This window comes from Rhincodon typus, chromosome 5 (genome assembly GCF_021869965.1).
Source record: "Rhincodon typus isolate 14 chromosome 5, sRhiTyp1.1, whole genome shotgun sequence".
NCBI classification, from domain to species: Eukaryota; Metazoa; Chordata; class Chondrichthyes; order Orectolobiformes; family Rhincodontidae; genus Rhincodon; species Rhincodon typus.
Genome location: NC_063336.1, coordinates 23,411,518 through 23,429,458, shown reverse-complemented (window position 1 = coordinate 23,429,458; position 17,941 = coordinate 23,411,518). Strand labels below are relative to the sequence as shown.

Genomic DNA, 17,941 nt, shown 5'->3' with positions numbered 1-17,941 from the left:
TCCTGTGAGACATCTTGTCAAATGCATTCTGGAAATCCAAACCGATCACATCCACTGGCTCTCCTTTGTCTAACTTGCTTGTTACCTCCTCAAAGAATTACACAAGATTTGTCATGCATGACATCCCTTTGACATAGCCATCCTGACTCTGTCCTGTTTTAACATGTACTCCTAAGTACTCTTCAATCTCATCTTTAATAATGGACTCTAAAATCTTACTGACGACCAAGGTCAGGCTAACTGGCCTATAACTTCCTATCTTCTGCCCCCCTCCATTCACCTGATAAAGGGGCTATGCTCCGAAAGCTTGTGTTTTCAAATAAGCCTGCTGGACTACAACCTGGTGTCATGTGAATTCTGACCTTGTCCAACCCTGTCCAACCCTGTCCAACACCAGCACCTCCACATCATCCCTCCCTTTTTAAACAGGGGTGCTAACATTAGCCATTGTCCAATCCTTTGGGACTCTCCCTGACTCCAGTGATTCCTGAAAGATCACCACCAATGCCTCTACGATCTCCTCAGCTTCTTCAGAACCACGATGTGTAGTCCATCCAGTCCAGGCATATATCCAACTTCAGTCCTTGCAGTTTCCCTAGCACCTTTTCCTTAGTGATGGCCAGTGCACTCACCCCTGCCCCTGAGTCTGTTGAAGTTCTGGCATGCTGCTGGTGTCTTCCACTGTGAAAACTGATGCAAAGCACGTATTCAGTTCCTCCACCATTTCTTCATTCCACATGGCCACTTCTCCAGCTTTATTTTCCAGCAGTCCAATGTCAACTAAGGCCACTTCACCTGACAAAGCAGTAGCATTCCGAAAACTCGTGATTTCAAATAAATCTGTTGGGACTGTAAACTGGTGTCGTGTGTCTTCCGACTTTACCTACACCTGTGTACCCAATGTACTTCAGATTACTCGAAATAGTATGGTATTTTCAAAGCTTGAGCAACAGGTGAAGCTAGTTATTTCACACAGCTACTATGCAGCAGAAACAGGAGCCGTGTTCATCACTCACAAAATGCTACCATTAAACAAAAGAGACATTCTGCTCATCATCCAAATTACTAACGTAGCACATGACAGTATCTAAAATTAGGCTGTTCATTTCACAATTGGACAACATATGTTAATCCTCGAGTATGCAAAGAATTAAATAAGCAACCAATTTAATGTTATCAGGGAAATGCCTTGACCTATCAGTGTCAACCTGTCTAGTTTAAAATTTAAATAAATTTTGGAAGTTAACTGTCAGTCATTACTAACTGAAACACTGTCCATAGTAATGCCTCTATAAACCACAGTCTAACGGACAACTAATCAGCCCTCTCCTCTCATACAGTATAAATGTGGATTTCTCTTTACATTAGTACTTCTTGCGAATTGTCCTGATGAAAAGCTTTGAAACGTCGTGTCTTTTTCCAACAAGACTTAAATCTTTCCCTTTTGTGACAGAAACAAAAAGTAACAGGGCAGATTTTCTTCTTTGTTTTATTTCAGTGTTTCCTCTCCAGTCATAGCAACAGCATAAAGACTCTGTGCCAGATCAAATAATTCATTTATTCTTGGATATGGATTGAAAATCGATGAATCAAACATAAAATAAATAGAAGGTGATAAATCCCAGTGTGGGTTTCTTTTCTGAACTGGCACTTTTGATTCATTCGAAGTTTTAAAAAATATTTTTAGCTTATCTACACCAGTTGAAAGCTTCACATATTTGTCATGACTTTGCAGTGAACCTGTTTAAACCTTAATTGACAGCTAAGAGAGCAGTTCATTTTTCTTATCTTTGGATTTTGCCATCACCTTGGACTTCCTCCTATCGGGCCTCCTACACCTCTCATCAATGCTAGGTATGCACTCGAGGTGCCACACTTGATCATTCCTGGCCCGTGGGTAAACTGCTTCCACGTAATGGCGAATGAGCTTCAAGCGGATCGGATCCAACTGCTTCTTGTTACACGCGCCCGAATGGTTGTACTGTAGCCTGAGGTTTTCAGGAGTAAACAACTCTGGGAAGATCCTGACGAGAAGTCGGGCAGCAAAATTCCCAATTGACAGGCTGTCCTGCACGACTTCCTTCAATTCTTTAGCAGAAAGCAGATGTTTGCTCGGGACTGGGAAATCAAGAGCGGGCATGCTGAGTTCATCAAGTGCTACTTTACAGAAGTTCCTGTGGTACCGGTCGGTTCTCTCCGGGGCCAGCAGTATCGCTTCTTTCCTGACTTGCTCTGGCTGCACCGATGTTGTGGGTTCTTCCTTCTCAGTGCCAAAGATGGTCTTCTTTCTCTGTTGTTGATAAACGCGCCTTTGCTCTGTGTCCCTGCGGCGGCACCTCTCGTCTAGCTTTGAAACAAATTCTTGATTCCACACCTTATCACACTTGGCTCGGGGATACATCAGCTGCACGTAATGCCTGATGAGTTTTATACGGACTGGGTCCAGCTGCTTTTTGCCGAGGGAGCCGCTGCAATTATACTGCTTTCGCAAGTTATCTGGTGTAAAGAGCTCAGGGAACAACCTCACCAACAACCGGGAGGCAAAGTTTCCAATAGATAAGCTGCTCTCGTATATGTTTTTTAGCTGCTGCTTGCTGAGCACGTAGTCTGGGCAAGGGACCTCAAAGTCTGGAAGGGGTACAACGATGCTGTTGAAATCGACGGGCATTAGCCAGATCTTTTTGGACTTCTGAATAGATTTATCGAAGTCGCAGCCGTCGCTGCTCCCAACTGTGGAGATGTTAGGGGAACGGTGACTCTCATTCCTGAAAATTTCAGATTCGCTGCCATCAGAATTCGCGAGCTCTTCGTCCATCTTGTGGACAACCTGTTGCAGCCAAACCTTGTCCTCTTGCACCTCGGGGAAGTAGATCTCCACATACCTCCGGACAATCTGCAGCCGCTGTGGATCAAGCATCTGCTTTACAGATGAACCAGAACAGCTGGACTGTGAGGCCAAACCCCTTCCATCAAAGAGCTCTGGAAACAGTCTGTGTGCCAGCAAAACGGCAAATTCTCCAGGAGACGAAGCTTCGTCCAAATACTCACTTATCTCCTGGGGTTCCAAAACCAAGTTCGAGCTTATACTGCTGGAGGAATCAAAGGACAATCGCTCATCTTGCGTGCTGTTGTCGACGTAGCAGTTAGGCTGTGGCTGCTCTGCACCGTGGTCTGACTCATAAAAGCCAATCACCTTGGCGCTTTGTTGACTGCTCTCCATTTCTTTCTGCGCCCAAAACCGGTTAAAAAAGTCACTTATCTGTGGCAAGCATTCAACCTGCCAGACATCACCATTTCGGGCTGAAGGATAGCAGACCTCAATGTAGTTCCTGATCAGCTGGAGATGGAGTGAGCCCAGCTTCTTCTCAGGCATGGAGCCACATGCATTGCAACCCCTGCTGACCTCATCTTCGGTGAAGAGCTCTGGAAAAAGCTGCACCAGCAGTCGACAGGCAAAGTCTCCCGGAGAGGAGCTCTCTTCCAGGACCTGCTTGAGTTCGGCGTTGTTGAGCTGGTACTCTGCAGGGGGCAGGAACTCCACCATTGATTCGCCGGGGTTCACGTGCTTTTTAATTCTGTTCACCTCCAGTGACAGCAAGTCGATTTTGCTGTGCAGTTGGGTCATAGTCGAGTTCAACGTATTGAGAGTGAAAAACATTTTATGGATCAGCGAGTACAGAGTTGAATCAACATCAGCCCCATGGGCTGGCAAGACGGAAGAGTAATTCTTGCAGGTGTCAGTGAGGTTTCGCTGTTGTAACAGAGTGTTGAGGTAACCTCTTTCTGAAGCCTCGCCTGCTGCTTGCTGGTCCACAGCCTGAATATTCCGTCGATCAGAGATTTTGTGTGAGATGCTATACAGTGGTTTCCTGTACGATGGCACGTCCTGAGGAGCATCTTTACTTTCCATCAACACATCCGTATTGGCCTCCTCAACTTTACATGCATCATCTAAGTTTCTCTGGGAAGGTACTGAAGACTCTGAGCCATTTAGACTTGCAAACCTGTCCTTAAAAGACAAAGTGCAACATTTTCAGTGAAAATTGCACCAGAAGAAAGAAAGTGCATCTGCTCTCCATAAGCTTTACACCATTTTTGTAACACACACCAATAACAAATATTCCTCTACATTTTTGTACTTACTTTGTTTAAATGATATCCAGTTTGAATAAAGAGACAACAAGGTGTAGAGCTGGATGAACACAGCAGGCCAAGTTGCATCAGAGGAGCAGGAAAGCTGACGTTTCGGGTCTAGACCCTTTTCTGAAGAACGGTCTAGACCCGAAATGTCAGCTTTCCTGCTCCTCTGATGCAACTTGGCCTGCTGTGTTCATCCAGCTCTACACCTTGTTGTCTCAGATTCTCCATGATCGGCAGTTCCTACTATGTCTGTTCCAATTTGAATAAGACCAATAAATGAATAACAATCCAGCTACACTATCACAAAGAGGAGAAGAACTGTGTAGTTCATACGGTCTTCTTTCAGATAACTTTATCAAACATGTACTCTATTGAGGCTAAGACAGAACAGAGGAAGTTTATCTCTGTGTCTAGCTGTACGTGACCTATAAATGCTGAAACTGGAAGAATTCCCTTTCCCAAAATGAACATTATCAACCTGATAAGAAGAAAATTAAGAATATATTTTACTGAGCTTTTCTTTCTAATAAAAATGAAATCCTTTTGTTTTTCAAGAGATGCAAGCTTCAAGTTTGTTGCATGCCTCTAACTGGTGAGCTACTTTCTTGAACTATGTACTGTAGTCCATATGCTGTAGGTACATGCATGGTGCTGTTAAGGAGGCAGTTCTAGGACTTGAACCCAGAAATGATGAAGCTATAGTGACATATTTCCACGTCAGGGTGGAATATGACTGTCAAAACTATCCTGACTTGGAGTTAAACTTGAAGTGAAGATTTCCTTGTACCTGCTTTTCCTGTCCTGCCTCACAACACCAGGGACCTGGGTTCAATTCCACCCTCGGGCGACTGTCTGTGTGGAGTTTGCATATTCTCCGTGTCTGCGTGGATTTCCCCTGGGTGCTCCAATTTCCTCCCACGGTCCAAAAACGTGCAGGTTAGCAAGACTGGCCATGCTAAATTATCTGTAGAATCCAGGAATGTGCAAGCTAGGTGGATTAGCCATGGGAAATGCAGGGTTACAGGGGTAAGGTAGGGGGTGTGTCTGGGTGGGATGCTCTTTGGAGGGTTGGTGTGGACCCGATGGGCTGAATGGCCAGTTTCCACACTGTAGGGATTCTATGATTCTTCTTTGATTTTAGCTGGTACAGGTTAAGGCTTGGAAGGTGCTATTGAGGGAGCCCCGTTGCAGTGCACCTTGTTGATGGTATATATTGCTGCTGCTCTGCATTACTGGTGCAGGGTGTGAATGTTGAAAGTGCTGTATAAGATGTCATTCAAGAGGGTTGCATTGCCCTTGATCGTGTTGAGCTCCTTGAGTATTATTGAGGTTACCCTCACCCAGCAGGCAGAGAGTATTCCATCACACTCCTGACTTTTGCCTTATTGACAGTGGATGGGCAAAACAGATTCTAGTTCATAGGGCACCAGGAACAGTAGAGGAGAGTGTAGGATCTGTACTTTAGGGACAGTCTACATCTGAATTGTGCTGTGGCTGGTTTTCTAGCAAGCAGACAAGATTTTAAATTTTACAGACAGGATAAGAAAGAAAGGTATTAATATGGGAAATGAGATACAAGGCTGTGGCAGGAAAGGCTAGAGAATACAAGGCTTAGAGGAAACTAACAAATAAGGCCAGAGGTTACAAAAATCACAAAAGGACAAAACTAAGGGCTCTGTTTCTGAATACATGCAGCTTTTGCTACGAACCAGATAAACTGATAATGTATCTAGAAAGAAATATGTACAGATCTGCTAACCATTGCAGAGACAAAACTGCAGGATAACATAGATTGGGACCTGAATCCTGAAGGATACATGATATTTAGGATGGACAGGAATCTAGCAACAGATGGTGGGTTGGCTCTATTAATTAATTAAGGATGGTATTAGAACAACCAAAAGGAATGACCTAAGTTCTGGAAAGCAAGATGCAGAAGTGATTTGGGTAGAGATGAGAAAGGATAAAGACAAGTAACTCGTAGGAGAAATAAAAATGGGGAGGACTGACCATCATGGTTAAAGTTTAAAGTTAAGTTAAAGATAGTATCAAACTTTAAAAAGAAGCATATAATTGTGCAAAAGTTGAGGTCAGAATATTGTTCAGAATATAAAAATAACAAAGATTGACTAAAAATGTATTGAGGGAAAAATCACAAGATAAAGCTAGCTAGAAGTACAAAAACAGAGTACCTGTGTCCATAGATATGTAAAAGGGAAAAGCATTAACAAAGGGAATGTTGGTCCTATGGAAAATGAAAACTAATATGGAAAATTAATTATGGGAAATTAATAATGGAAAATAAGGAGATGGCAAATGAATTGAACAGGTATTTTTGCATTGACATTCAGTATGGAGGATACAAGTAACATCCCAGAAAAAGCTATAAGTGGAAGGGAGGGAGAAATTTAGTAAAATTTATTAGGAAGGTGAGCAAGTGTTGCAGCAGCAGGTTGACAAGTCATTGAGTCCTGAAGGACTTCATGCCAGGCTCTTTAAGAAGTGGCCACTGAGATAGATGATGCATTGCTTTAATATTCCAAAATTCCTTACATCTGGGAAAGATTCCATTTGAATGGACAAGAGCAAATGCATCTCTGTTATTCAAAAATGTTTAGTGTCAAATGTTATGTGCATTCAGAGACAGAAAGCTGGAAACTAAGTCCAACTTGACTTTCTACAATTATATAAACAATTTGAAATAAGGGCCCAAAAGTATGGTTGCTAAGTGTGATGATGACACAAAGATGGTTTGGGAAGTCACTTATGAAGAGGACATAATAAGGCTACAAAGAAGTATGGATATGTTAAGTGAATGTGCAAAGATGTGGCAAATGGTGTATAATGTTGGAAAATGCCAAATTGTCCAATTTGGTAGGAAAAGTTAAAATACATCTTATTTATATAGAATGATCTTGCTTATTATGAGAGGAAATGAATACAAATGCATACAGGTTATGCTTCAACTATACAGGATATTGTCAAGACCACATCTTCAGCACTGTGTACAGTGATGGTCTCCTTAATAACGGAAGGATGTAAATGTATTAGAATCAATTCAGAGAATGTTTACTGGACCAATACCTGGAATGAGTGGGTTGTCTTACATGGGAAGATTGGACCAACCAAGCTAATATCCTTCGGATTTTAGAAAAGAATGAGGTGGTTTGCTTGAAACATATAATATTCTAATGGGGCTTGATCGGGTGGATGTAGAGACAGTGTTTCCTCTTTGGGAGAATGGATATCTGGGAGTTACTGTTTAAAAATAAGGCAACATCCGTTTAAGACAAAGAGGAGAAACTCTTACTCTCAGACACTCTTCCGCAAAAGATAACAACTTTTGAATATTTTTAACACAGAGGTAGATAGATTCTTGATGAACAAGGGGGCGAAAGGTTATTGCACATCAGTGGGAATGTGGAATAATCAGATCAGCCTTGATCTTATTGAATGGCAAAGCAGGCTGGAGGAGTCATGTGGACTACCCCACACCTAATTTGGATGTTCATAATGTGGAAAATATCCGCACGGTCAGGATGTGGATTATTTGCTGCAGGATTCGCAGCTTCTGACCAAATTTTGTAACCACGTTATATACAAGGCTGGTCCAGTCACATTTCTGATCAATGGTGATACCTAGGATGTTGATGGAGGAGAATTTGGTGCTGTTAATGCCATTTAAAATCAAAAAGAGGTGGTTAGGCTCTCTGTTATTGGAGGTATTGATCAATATTTATCAATTAAAAACCTCTAACCGATTAAAGATTTAACAGCATCTTAGGTTTGTTTAATACATCCTCATCAGTTGTGTGACCTTTAGATCTTTGACTTATAAGTTCTGCATCTGATATCACTTCTCTCACTAACACCTGAAGAAGGGGTGAGGCTCTGAAAGCTTGTGATTTTAAATAAACCTGTTGGGCTATAACCTGGTGTTATGTGATTTTTGACCTTGCCCACCTCAGTCCAACACCAGCACCTCCACATTATTGGAGGTAGCCACTGCCTGGTACTTGTGTTGCAGGAATATTACCTGCCGTTTAACAGGCTCTCCCTACCTTTTTGCATTTATACATTGATGATATGCAAATCCACCAACGAAGCAATCTGTCCAACTATTGCTGTTTTCAGCCAGTTACCAACAGTGGCCCATGAAAGAGCTGGGTTGGTCCAGTTCCAGTTTTAGCAATAAACTTTCTTCCATTAAATGGCAACAACCAACTGAGATCAAGAACCTAGTCAAAAGAGGAATCAAACTCATATCTTGCCACAGTACACTGAAGTGTATCAATATGCTAAAGTGTAGTGCTCTGCCCCAGTGGTTATAAATAAAAGCACATTAAAATATACGACGTAGATATCAATGAAATGTAACTGTGTGTTTCTTTGTAATAAAGGCATTATTCCAAAGAAAGGCAAAAAGATTTGTGTACAGTTAGAATATACTGCAGAAATATTTACCTCACAGATAATTCTCCTCCTTTTATGGATGATGGGATTCTCACATTCTGGAGTCATCTTACCAGAACCATTCTGTAACGGTTTTCGTTTTGCTGTATCCTGTACACAGTTAGGCCCTGCAGCTTGATCTGGACTGGAGCTACCCACATCATCTTCAGTGCTAATTTCTGATTTGACCTTGCCAATATTAACTTTTGTCACTGCAAGGGGAGAGGAAAACAAAAAGCTGGCAAGTTATTTTTTTTTATCCACAGTATGATAATAGCATTAGTGAACATATTAATTAACACATGGATTAATTATTATTATTATTAATCGTTAATATTAGTTAGCAGTGGTTCAAGAAGATAACTCACACAACTCTCTGAAGGGCAACTAGGGAGGGGTAATAATATAGGCCCAGCTAGTGACACCCATATTCTATGAATGACTTAAAAAAACTAATTTCTAAGTTCACGCTTTATCTGGACCCCAAGCTTTATTGTGCATTACACTTTTCCAACAAACAAAACTGTAGCTGACTTGGACATCAGAGTTACAGCTGGATGATACTCAAAATAATTTCAGTGCCTTAGATATCCACAATTGGATGCAACAGAAAAGCATGAACCTTGATTTCAAAATGTATTAAGTTTATACAAACCCAATTTGGCGAATAACTTAAAACTTATAAATGGCCATGCTTGTGAGAGTATGGAGAGGTCTACATTCATGCAGGTCAAAATCCATAGAATATTCCAATCAGTATATCTCAGACAGTAACTGGAGAAGCCGTGATACCATACAAATTCTTTCAAAATTGCCCTTGATTCCAATCAATACAGATTAATGTATTACATCTCCAGAAGGTGCAAATTGCAGCCAGACCTAGATGATGTATTCACTTTGGGAAATATCCCTCTCCAGCATCTCAACCTAATCATTTAATGTGTAGAAAACAAGGTTATTTCTATTCTGCTTCTCAAAGCCTAAGAGTTGATTTTGGACTCCGGGAAGCAGATCTGCAATGTGCCTTTTTTAGATGATGGAAGCAGAATTTCATATTTTAAGAGCCTTATTTACAGATATGACAACTGAATGGTGAAATGCCCACAAGCTGGTACCGTGCCAAGCAGAGCAAAAAGGATTTCAACTGCCATTGCTACCTCTGCCTAGTTGACTGATCTTAGCTGGAATGGCACTTTGTGCACTACTAGGTTGTTCCTAGGAGCTGATGGAAATGTCAGGTGGCAGAAATCTACCGTCATTGAGCCTGAGGCCTGTCAGTGGGAGTGGGAGGAAGCAGGGACCAGCTGTTGTTTGTTTCTTTGATTTATTGTTGTCACATATACCAAGATAAAGTGAAATGTGTTGTCAGGCTGAGAGTGGGATTTGAACCTGGTCCCCAGGGCATTATATGGATCTCTGGAATACTAGTAATAGTGGCAATACCACTATGCCATTGCCTTTCCCAGGGAGAGGTTATCCTGAAGACATTGAAGCAGATAGTCAAGAGGGTGGCCAGTATGTATACAAACGTATTAATCTGGAGCAGGACTAGATTATTTGGTAATGCTGATGTGATGATAACCATAACTCTACACTCATGCCTACCCCTGATAACCTTCCAATTTCTTGCCTGTCAAGAACCTGGATATTTGTCTTAGGTAGAGATAAGCAGCCAAAGTTCATGTTGGACCAGATGAACTGTAGCAGTTCAAGATGACTCATCAAGAGATTCAAAAAGACAAATAGAAAAGATCAATATATGCCGGTATTGGCAGTGATTCCCAAATCCCAAAAATGACAAAAGAGATAGCTTGGATTTTGCAGAGTTGAAACATGAATTGAATTGGTTGTCAGAGAAGGATTGTCAGTCAGGCTTGCAGTATGGCACACTTGTGTGTCTTACACATATTGACACACAGGGCCCTGTTCTTTGCAGACAGAAAGAACATGTACATGCACCATGCTTATTTTGACTCAGCAAAATAGAAGACAGCATTCATTGGTTCATTTCTCAGGACAATGTCCTGACCACTCAAAATCAACTTGCCTTGTTTAACCTTCAAAGCTTAGTGGTTAACCATTAATCATCATTAACTGGTGCATGATACATGGCAACACCTTTACTAATCAGAGTCCACTTGTCGATCAATCAGCACTCTGCTCCCATACTGTATGAATGCTGATTTTCTCCTGAACTTGTACATCGTCCTGATGAGTGCAAGATGAAAAGTTTTGACAAAATGTGTCTTTTTGAGTAATATTCATGTTCTGTATGACCAACTGATTTTGCTACAATTCTGAAACAGAGGAAACCTTTGTCCAGCATTCATATGAGTAGCTACAGCCTAAGCTACATGAGATCCACTTTTAAAAAGTTTCATAGTATATTGGACTTGCAGAACCAAGGATATGTTCTTTGGCAGTCAAGGAAATTATAGCACAGAAGCAAAGTATTTGGCTCACGGACTAAGTCTGAATAGCTCTCAAAATGTATTATCTTCTTTAATTCCATTTACATTTCTTGTTTTCTTATATAACTTTAGATCCTTCTTTCTCTGCCTTTTAACCACTAATTTTAATGCATGCCATGTTAATAATCCCTCTGTTAAACATGTTCGTTTAACTTTTTTCCATGATTCATTGCATGGTAAGTAATCCTGTTATTATTGCCTTGGAGTTACATTTGATAATATTGCCAAATTAAGTTTAAAACATTAAACCATTTTTTCTTTGATATCTTGAACTGGTTATTAACCTTTTTAATATAAAACAATAGATAGTATTATGTCATGAATTCAGAAGATGAGGACTGAGAGTAAAAGGTAAATTCAAAAGTAGTAACTGAAACGTCAAGGGTGTAGAACAAAGTAGTGATTTGGGTAAAAATAACCTCAGTTAGTCAAAGAAAGAACAGGCAGCATAACAAAGATAATGCAATAATAATATCTAAGGTGACATCAGGAAAAATAAGACATCAAAACTGAAGGCATTATATCTGAAAGTGCACAACAGACAAATAAATGGGATTAATTTAACAGCCATTATGAAAATGTGGTTCCAAAGTGACCAAGGTCAGAAACTAAATATTCCAGGATATTTCACTTTTAGAAAAGATGGAAAAAAAATGGAAAATGAGGACAGGTTGCCTTGATAATAAAGGATGGGATAAAGGTGGTATAGAGTACATGTATTAGCTGATAAAATCCAGATGTAAAACCAGTTAGAGTGGAGGCAGTTTATAGATCCCCAAAAGTAGCTGTAGTGTATGGCAGAATATAAAAGAAGAAATTAGAAGTGTATGTAACTTGAGTAATATAGTTATGCTGGGGACTTTAATCTGCATGTAGACTTTATAAACAAATTTTCAGTAATAGTGAGGAAGATAAGTTTATGAAATGCATTTAAGATAATTTTGTAGTTCAGAACATCCAAATACAACTAAGAAATACACTATTTTATCTCCAATATTTGCTTTTCATACACATGTAATTTGTTTTCTTCTTCAGATTTAACATCCTAGTACTTTACATAAATAAATCAACCTCAAACTTAATATAGAATTTATATTATGATCGCTCTTCCCAGCTAATCACGTCTCATTGTTGAACATTATGTTTTGGTACCTACCAATTCCAGTTAAATTGTAAGCTGTGTTTTTGCTAAATGGTGATACTACACCGTTTGTTCACCTCGTGGGCACTTAGTGCCAAAGAAATACTATTGAAATGACAGAAATTACCAGAAGTTAACAAAGAAAAGAACAGAAGATAAAGTCATTCAAGTTTGTGTTGCAGGGCATGTCAGTACTTCTCCCAAAATCCTTGCCCATGTATTGCTGAAGCAGGCTGCAAATCTTTGCTTTATATCTGTCTGTGGCATGACTTCCATTACATCATGAAGGCCTTTTCTCTTTCCCATCAAAGAACTTATGAAGAAACTTACCTTGTGTTCCTCTTCCTAACTCTTCATTCTTACTGACTGAAGGATTTCGAACTATGAATGGCACTCTGGGTCCAGGTTCCTCATTCTGCTCTGCAATGTTCATTTTCTACCTGGAATAAATAACTCTACGGTTAAAAACAAATGAATCAAATGTGTGTTATTTAACAGCTAGTAGAGTTATCTGCATTTCCCACTAACAAAGTTATACATTCAGTCACTCTGCCCTTAAATAAACACCTTAGATTTTATCAGCTTCCTGAAACTAATTCATTCAACAGCTAATTTTGCCTAAGAATTAAGTACACCCTTTCAGCCTCTCTTACAAAACTTTTTAATCTGCCAAAGTGAATTATAAATGTCTGAGAAAGAAATGAACCATATACAGCTCCATTTTTGTTTTCCAGACAAAGTGTTATGTTAACTTTTTAAGAAAAAACAGCTACTGTTTCATTATGTTGCAAAATATACTGATTTCATTTTCTCCACATGAACTAAATTAAATTGTAAACATTCAGGAAATAGCTGCTGCTGTCCGAGCTCCCTCTGCTCACACCGTAGTTATTCCAATAAATTTTTTGAAAATGCACTTTTATGCTTTCAAATTCACAGTTGACAGAAATAGATTTAATGCAGCTTAATCTGAGGTCGTGTAGTTGGCTTCCACAATTTATTGTCACAAAGTAAAAGAAACAACTGCATTAAAAAGGTGGAAAGACCCAATCTGAGAAGGAACATTAATAATTCGGAGAAACTTTTATTTTGACGCTGAAAACATATGACATTTGATGTGATGCAGCGTGGTCTTATCTATTTGATGTGAAGTGGTGAGATTTATACATAGAAGAGATTTGGTGGGGTGGGGGGCGGGGATAGCCCAATGAAATTGAGTACAATTTGCCTACAGTAAATCTGAGCCGAACTGGAGTTGAGTGAATTTGCCATGTGCCTGACACGGGGGAGGGGGGCGATAATCCTATGAGGGCGCTGTGTCTTCACCCGGCAAAAAAAAACCCAGAGACATAACTCAGCGTGGAACACAAAAAAAAACCCATTCCACTTCCTTATTGCCTGAAAATTCACTGCCTCCTGAGCTTGGAAAGGGGGTGAGATTGCACGTTGCTTCGGAATCACCAACAATTTCTTACAAACTTGCGAGAGAGAGAGAGGAGGGGGTGCAATTGCAAAGCAGTTGAGCTCAGCGCTGGGGTTGGTTAAAGGGCACGTATAGCAGTAACGCCATGACCCTGCTCTCAGAGGCAGTGTTTGTCCTTGCTTAGGGATAAAGATCACTGCAGATAAGAGCCTTTTCTTTAAAAAAAACACAAATCTCTCTCCTGTGTGTGTCACATTCCCTCCCCTACCCTCCTCCCAGCTCTCCTTCGCTCTCTGAGTTGCTGCCTTGTGTTGCAGAGCGCAGCGGGGGCCGCTTTGAGCCTTACCTGGCCGCTCCGGCTGAGTCAAGCGGAGCTACCTCAGCCCCGCGCCCACTCTCTCCGCTCCCTCCCCGGCCGCCTGTGGAAAATGGAGCCGTGTTTTTTTTCTGTTACTCCGGGTGTCTGCTCCGTGACGTGATTCTGTGTCATTTCCGCAGCCAGGCGAGAGGGAGAGAAGAAAGGAAGGAGAGAAACACGAGAGAAGGGAAACGCGAAAAGGACACACACAGAGAGAGGGAGAGAGAGAGAAGGAGAGGGAGAAACATCAGAGACAGAGAGAAAAGACAAGGGACAGAGAGAGGAGGGCTGAGAAAAATGACCAGGGGGAAGAAAAGAGACCAGTGAAGGGAAATGAGAAACACGGGAGGGCAGAGACAGACTGGCAGGCAGGAAAGAGAAACGCCGAAAGAGCAGCAAGAGAAGGAAGGAAAACTCCGGCGAAGAGAGAGAGGGAAAACAACAAAACACGAGAGAATGAGGGTAGGAGGCTGGTAAAGGAGTGAGGGAGAGAGGTTGAAAACTTTTGGGGAGAAATGGGTTGGGGAATCACCATAGGCTATAAGATATGGGAGAATTAGGCCATGCAGCCCATCAAGTGTGGTCTGCCATTAGATCGTGGCTGATATGTTTCTCAACCCCATTCTCCTATTTTCTCTGTGTAATCCGTGATCCCCTCACAAATCAAGAATCTATCTCTGTCCTAAATATGCTCAATGACTTGGCCTCCACAGCGTTCTGCAGCAATAAGTTACACAGATTCACCACCCTCTGGCTGAAGAAATTCCTCCTCATCTCAGTTCTGAAGGGTCACCCCTTCACTCTGAGGCTGTGCCCTTGGGTCCTTGTCTCTCCTATGAGTGGAAACATATCCATGTCCACGCTGTCCATGCCTCTCAGTATTCGTAAGTTTCCACAAGACCCTCCTCATCCGGACGTATCGGAACTGACAACAAAACTCCTAGGACCACTAGGAATCATGGTGGCCCACAAGCCCACAGCCACTCTTCGACAAACACTTACAAGGATTAAAGACCCCATTCCCACAACATGCAGAACCAACGTGGTTTACAAAATACCATGCAACGTCATAAACATTACATCGGACAGACGGGAAGGAAACTAGCCATCAGAATACACAAACATCAGCTGTCAGCAAAACAGCACGATGAACTCTCCTTAATATCTGTACACTCAGACAATGAAGGCCATCAGTTTAACTGGGACAAGGTAACCATAGTAGCCAAAACCAAACATAGACACGCACAGGAATTCCTAGTGGCATGGTTCTCAACCCATTCTTCAATCAACAAACATATAGAATTGGACCCCATATACAAACCCATACAGATCAAAGCCGGAAATGACAGTACTTACCATAATGGATCGGACAGTATAAATTCCAAGCAGTATAAACACCGCTTCATCGGAGGCTCCACTGATGATGTCACCTAGAATGGTGACGAAACGTCTGAACAAAAACAAGCCAGCTCGGCAAGCAAGTCAATAACCTCACCCTCCTCATCCTTCTAAACTCCGAGTACGGACCCAGAGTCCTTAACCGCTTCTCATTTGAGAAACCCTTCATCCCCAGGGTCATTCTTTTAAACCTCCTCTGGGCTCTCTCAAAAGCCAGCACATCCTTTCTTAGATATGGGGCCCAAAATTGCTCATAATATTTCAAATGTCGTCTGACCAGAGCCTTATATAGAGCCTCAGTAGTACACCTCTGGTCTTGCAATCTAGCCCACTTGAAATAAATGCTAACATTGTATCTGCTTTCTTAACCGCCAACTGAATCTGCATGTTAACCTTAAGAGAATCCTCAACTAGGACTGCTAAGTCCCTTTGTACTTCAGATCTACAAAGCCTTTCCCATGTAGAAAATAGTCTACTCCTCTCTTCTTCCTCCCTAAGTACATAACCTAATACTTTCCCACATTGTGTTCCATCTGCCACTTCTTTGCCCACTCTCATTGCCTATCCAAGTCCTTCTGCAGCGTCTCCAATTCCTCAACACTACTTGTTCTTTCACCTTTCTTTGCGTCACCTGCAAACTTAGTAATAATGCCCTCATTCCATCGTCCAGATTGTTAATGTATAACTTGTGTACCGAACATTGATTGCTGAGGAACTCCACTAGTCACTGACTGCCATTCTGAAAAAGACGCCTATACAGTAGTTCTCCTTTAACGCAATAACGTTCTTGAGTGACCTCATGTTATAGAAAATTGTGTTACAGGGAAATCGCTATAGAAAATTGCTATACGTGTACAGCAGAAAGTTTGTGATATCCAAACAGCCTCCATCAATCACGTTACAGCCAATTTGTGTTAACAAAACACGCGTTATAACAAAACTACCTGTATCACACTCTGTCCACCCTTGAGCGACTGTCTGTGTGGAGTTCATGCATTCTTCCCGTGTCTGTGTGGGTTTCTTCCTGCAGTCCAAAGATGTGCTGCCTCACAGTGCCAGAGACCCGGGTTCAATTCCACTCTCGGGCAACTGTCTGTGTGGAGTTTGCACATTCTCCCCGTGTCTGCGTGGGTTTCCTCCAGGTGCTCCAGTTTCCTCCCGCAGTCCAAAGATGTGCAGGCTAGGTAGATTAGTCATGCTAAATTGCCCATAGTGCTCAGGGATGTGTAGATTAGGTAGGTTATAGAGGGATGGGTTTGGGTGGGTGCTCTGAGGGTCGGTGTGGACTTGTTGGACCAAAGGGCCTGTTTCTATAGTATAGGGATTCTATGATCTATAATCTATGTGCAGGTTAGGTGGATTGGCCTTAGTAAATTGCCCATAATGTCCAGGGTCGTGTAGGCTGGGTGGATTAGCCATGGGAAATGCATGGTTACAGGGATAGCATGGGGGATTGGATCTGGATGGGGTGCTCTTTGGAGGGTTGGTATCGACTCAATGGGTCAAATGGCCTGCTTCCACATTGTAGAGATTCTATGATTCTGTCAGTCAGCCAACCCTCTATCCATGCCAGTACTTGTCCCCAACACCATGGGCTCTTATTTAGTATCCTCTTCTGTGGCACCTGGTCACCCGCCTTCTGGAAATCCAAATAGATCACATCGATGGGCTTCCCTCTGTCTAACTTGCTCGTTATCTAATGGGCTAAAGGAGGGTGGGGGTGGATAGGAGAAAAAAGGAATGGGGAGAGAAGGGTGCGAGAGAAAAAGGAATAAGGGTCCAAGGGTCAACATGAGTGGTGAGCACAAAGGGTGAGAAGGGGGAGAGGAAGGCAAGGGAGTGGGGAACAGAGCAAGAAAAAGGAATTGGGCGGTGGAGGGAGGGAGTAAGAAGTGAGCACAGAGAAAGGAGCAACACAGGCTTAGCGGCCAGCAGTGGCCAGAATCATTACTTTTATAATTTCACTCTTAGGCGTGAAAAAACGAAGCACAAAGCAGCTTAAAACCAGATTGCTCGCCGGGAGTAAGAGCAGTGCAGATTGGGTACTGCAGCAAGTGGCTGTTCCTATAATAAAACCTGGGCTCAGTTCAGCTGTTGATCTGACTTTGCCATCACTCTGACCCGGGGCCTCCTGAACACAACGTTTTGTTCCTGGTTTGTTTTTTTTTAGAAAAGGATAACGACGGGGGATGAGAGAGGAGACAAAGTTGGCAAGAGGGGAGGAAACAAACAGCGGAGAGATCCTTCGATTGGTTTGACCTGCAAATGAAGGCGAGAGGCTGAAATGTGCAGGAGAACGGAGGTGAGGGTACACTGGGTTCGAAGCCGCCAAGTATTCACAGCATTGGGAGTGTAAATGTGGAAACGAGAGCACAGAGAGAGTAATGCTGTGGGAGGAGGCAGTGACAGTCACGGATATACTTACACTTCCTTTTCACTCTGAGCTGGGTATAGTTCCCGGAGTGAGAGTAAAGCGGTGCTATATCCTGGATCTATCTATGGATTCACGCTCAGCATTCATTTGCTCAAACATCCAGGAAAAGTTGGCTAGCTACAAC

General features: G+C 42.0%; 1 protein-coding gene across 2 annotated transcripts; it reads right to left on the bottom strand.

Moving 5' to 3' along the window:
- Positions 1-1,475: 1,475 nt before the first annotated feature.
- Positions 1,476-17,726, bottom strand: bend3 (BEN domain containing 3). Of its 2 annotated transcripts, none has more exons than XM_048596883.1 (4): positions 16,328-17,726; positions 12,535-12,644; positions 8,605-8,804; positions 1,476-4,009 (listed from the first exon to the last, which is right to left on the bottom strand). In XM_048596883.1, the coding sequence occupies exons 2-4, from the start codon at positions 12,635-12,637 to the stop codon at positions 1,763-1,765; spliced, it is 2,550 nt and encodes an 849-aa protein (XP_048452840.1). In that variant the 5' UTR covers positions 12,638-12,644; positions 16,328-17,726; the 3' UTR covers positions 1,476-1,762. The 2 variants fall into 2 exon arrangements, with proteins under 2 accessions (XP_048452840.1, XP_020366041.1); XM_020510452.2 differs by lacking the exon at positions 16,328-17,726 and adding an exon at positions 13,974-14,193.
- Positions 17,727-17,941: the final 215 nt, after the last annotated feature.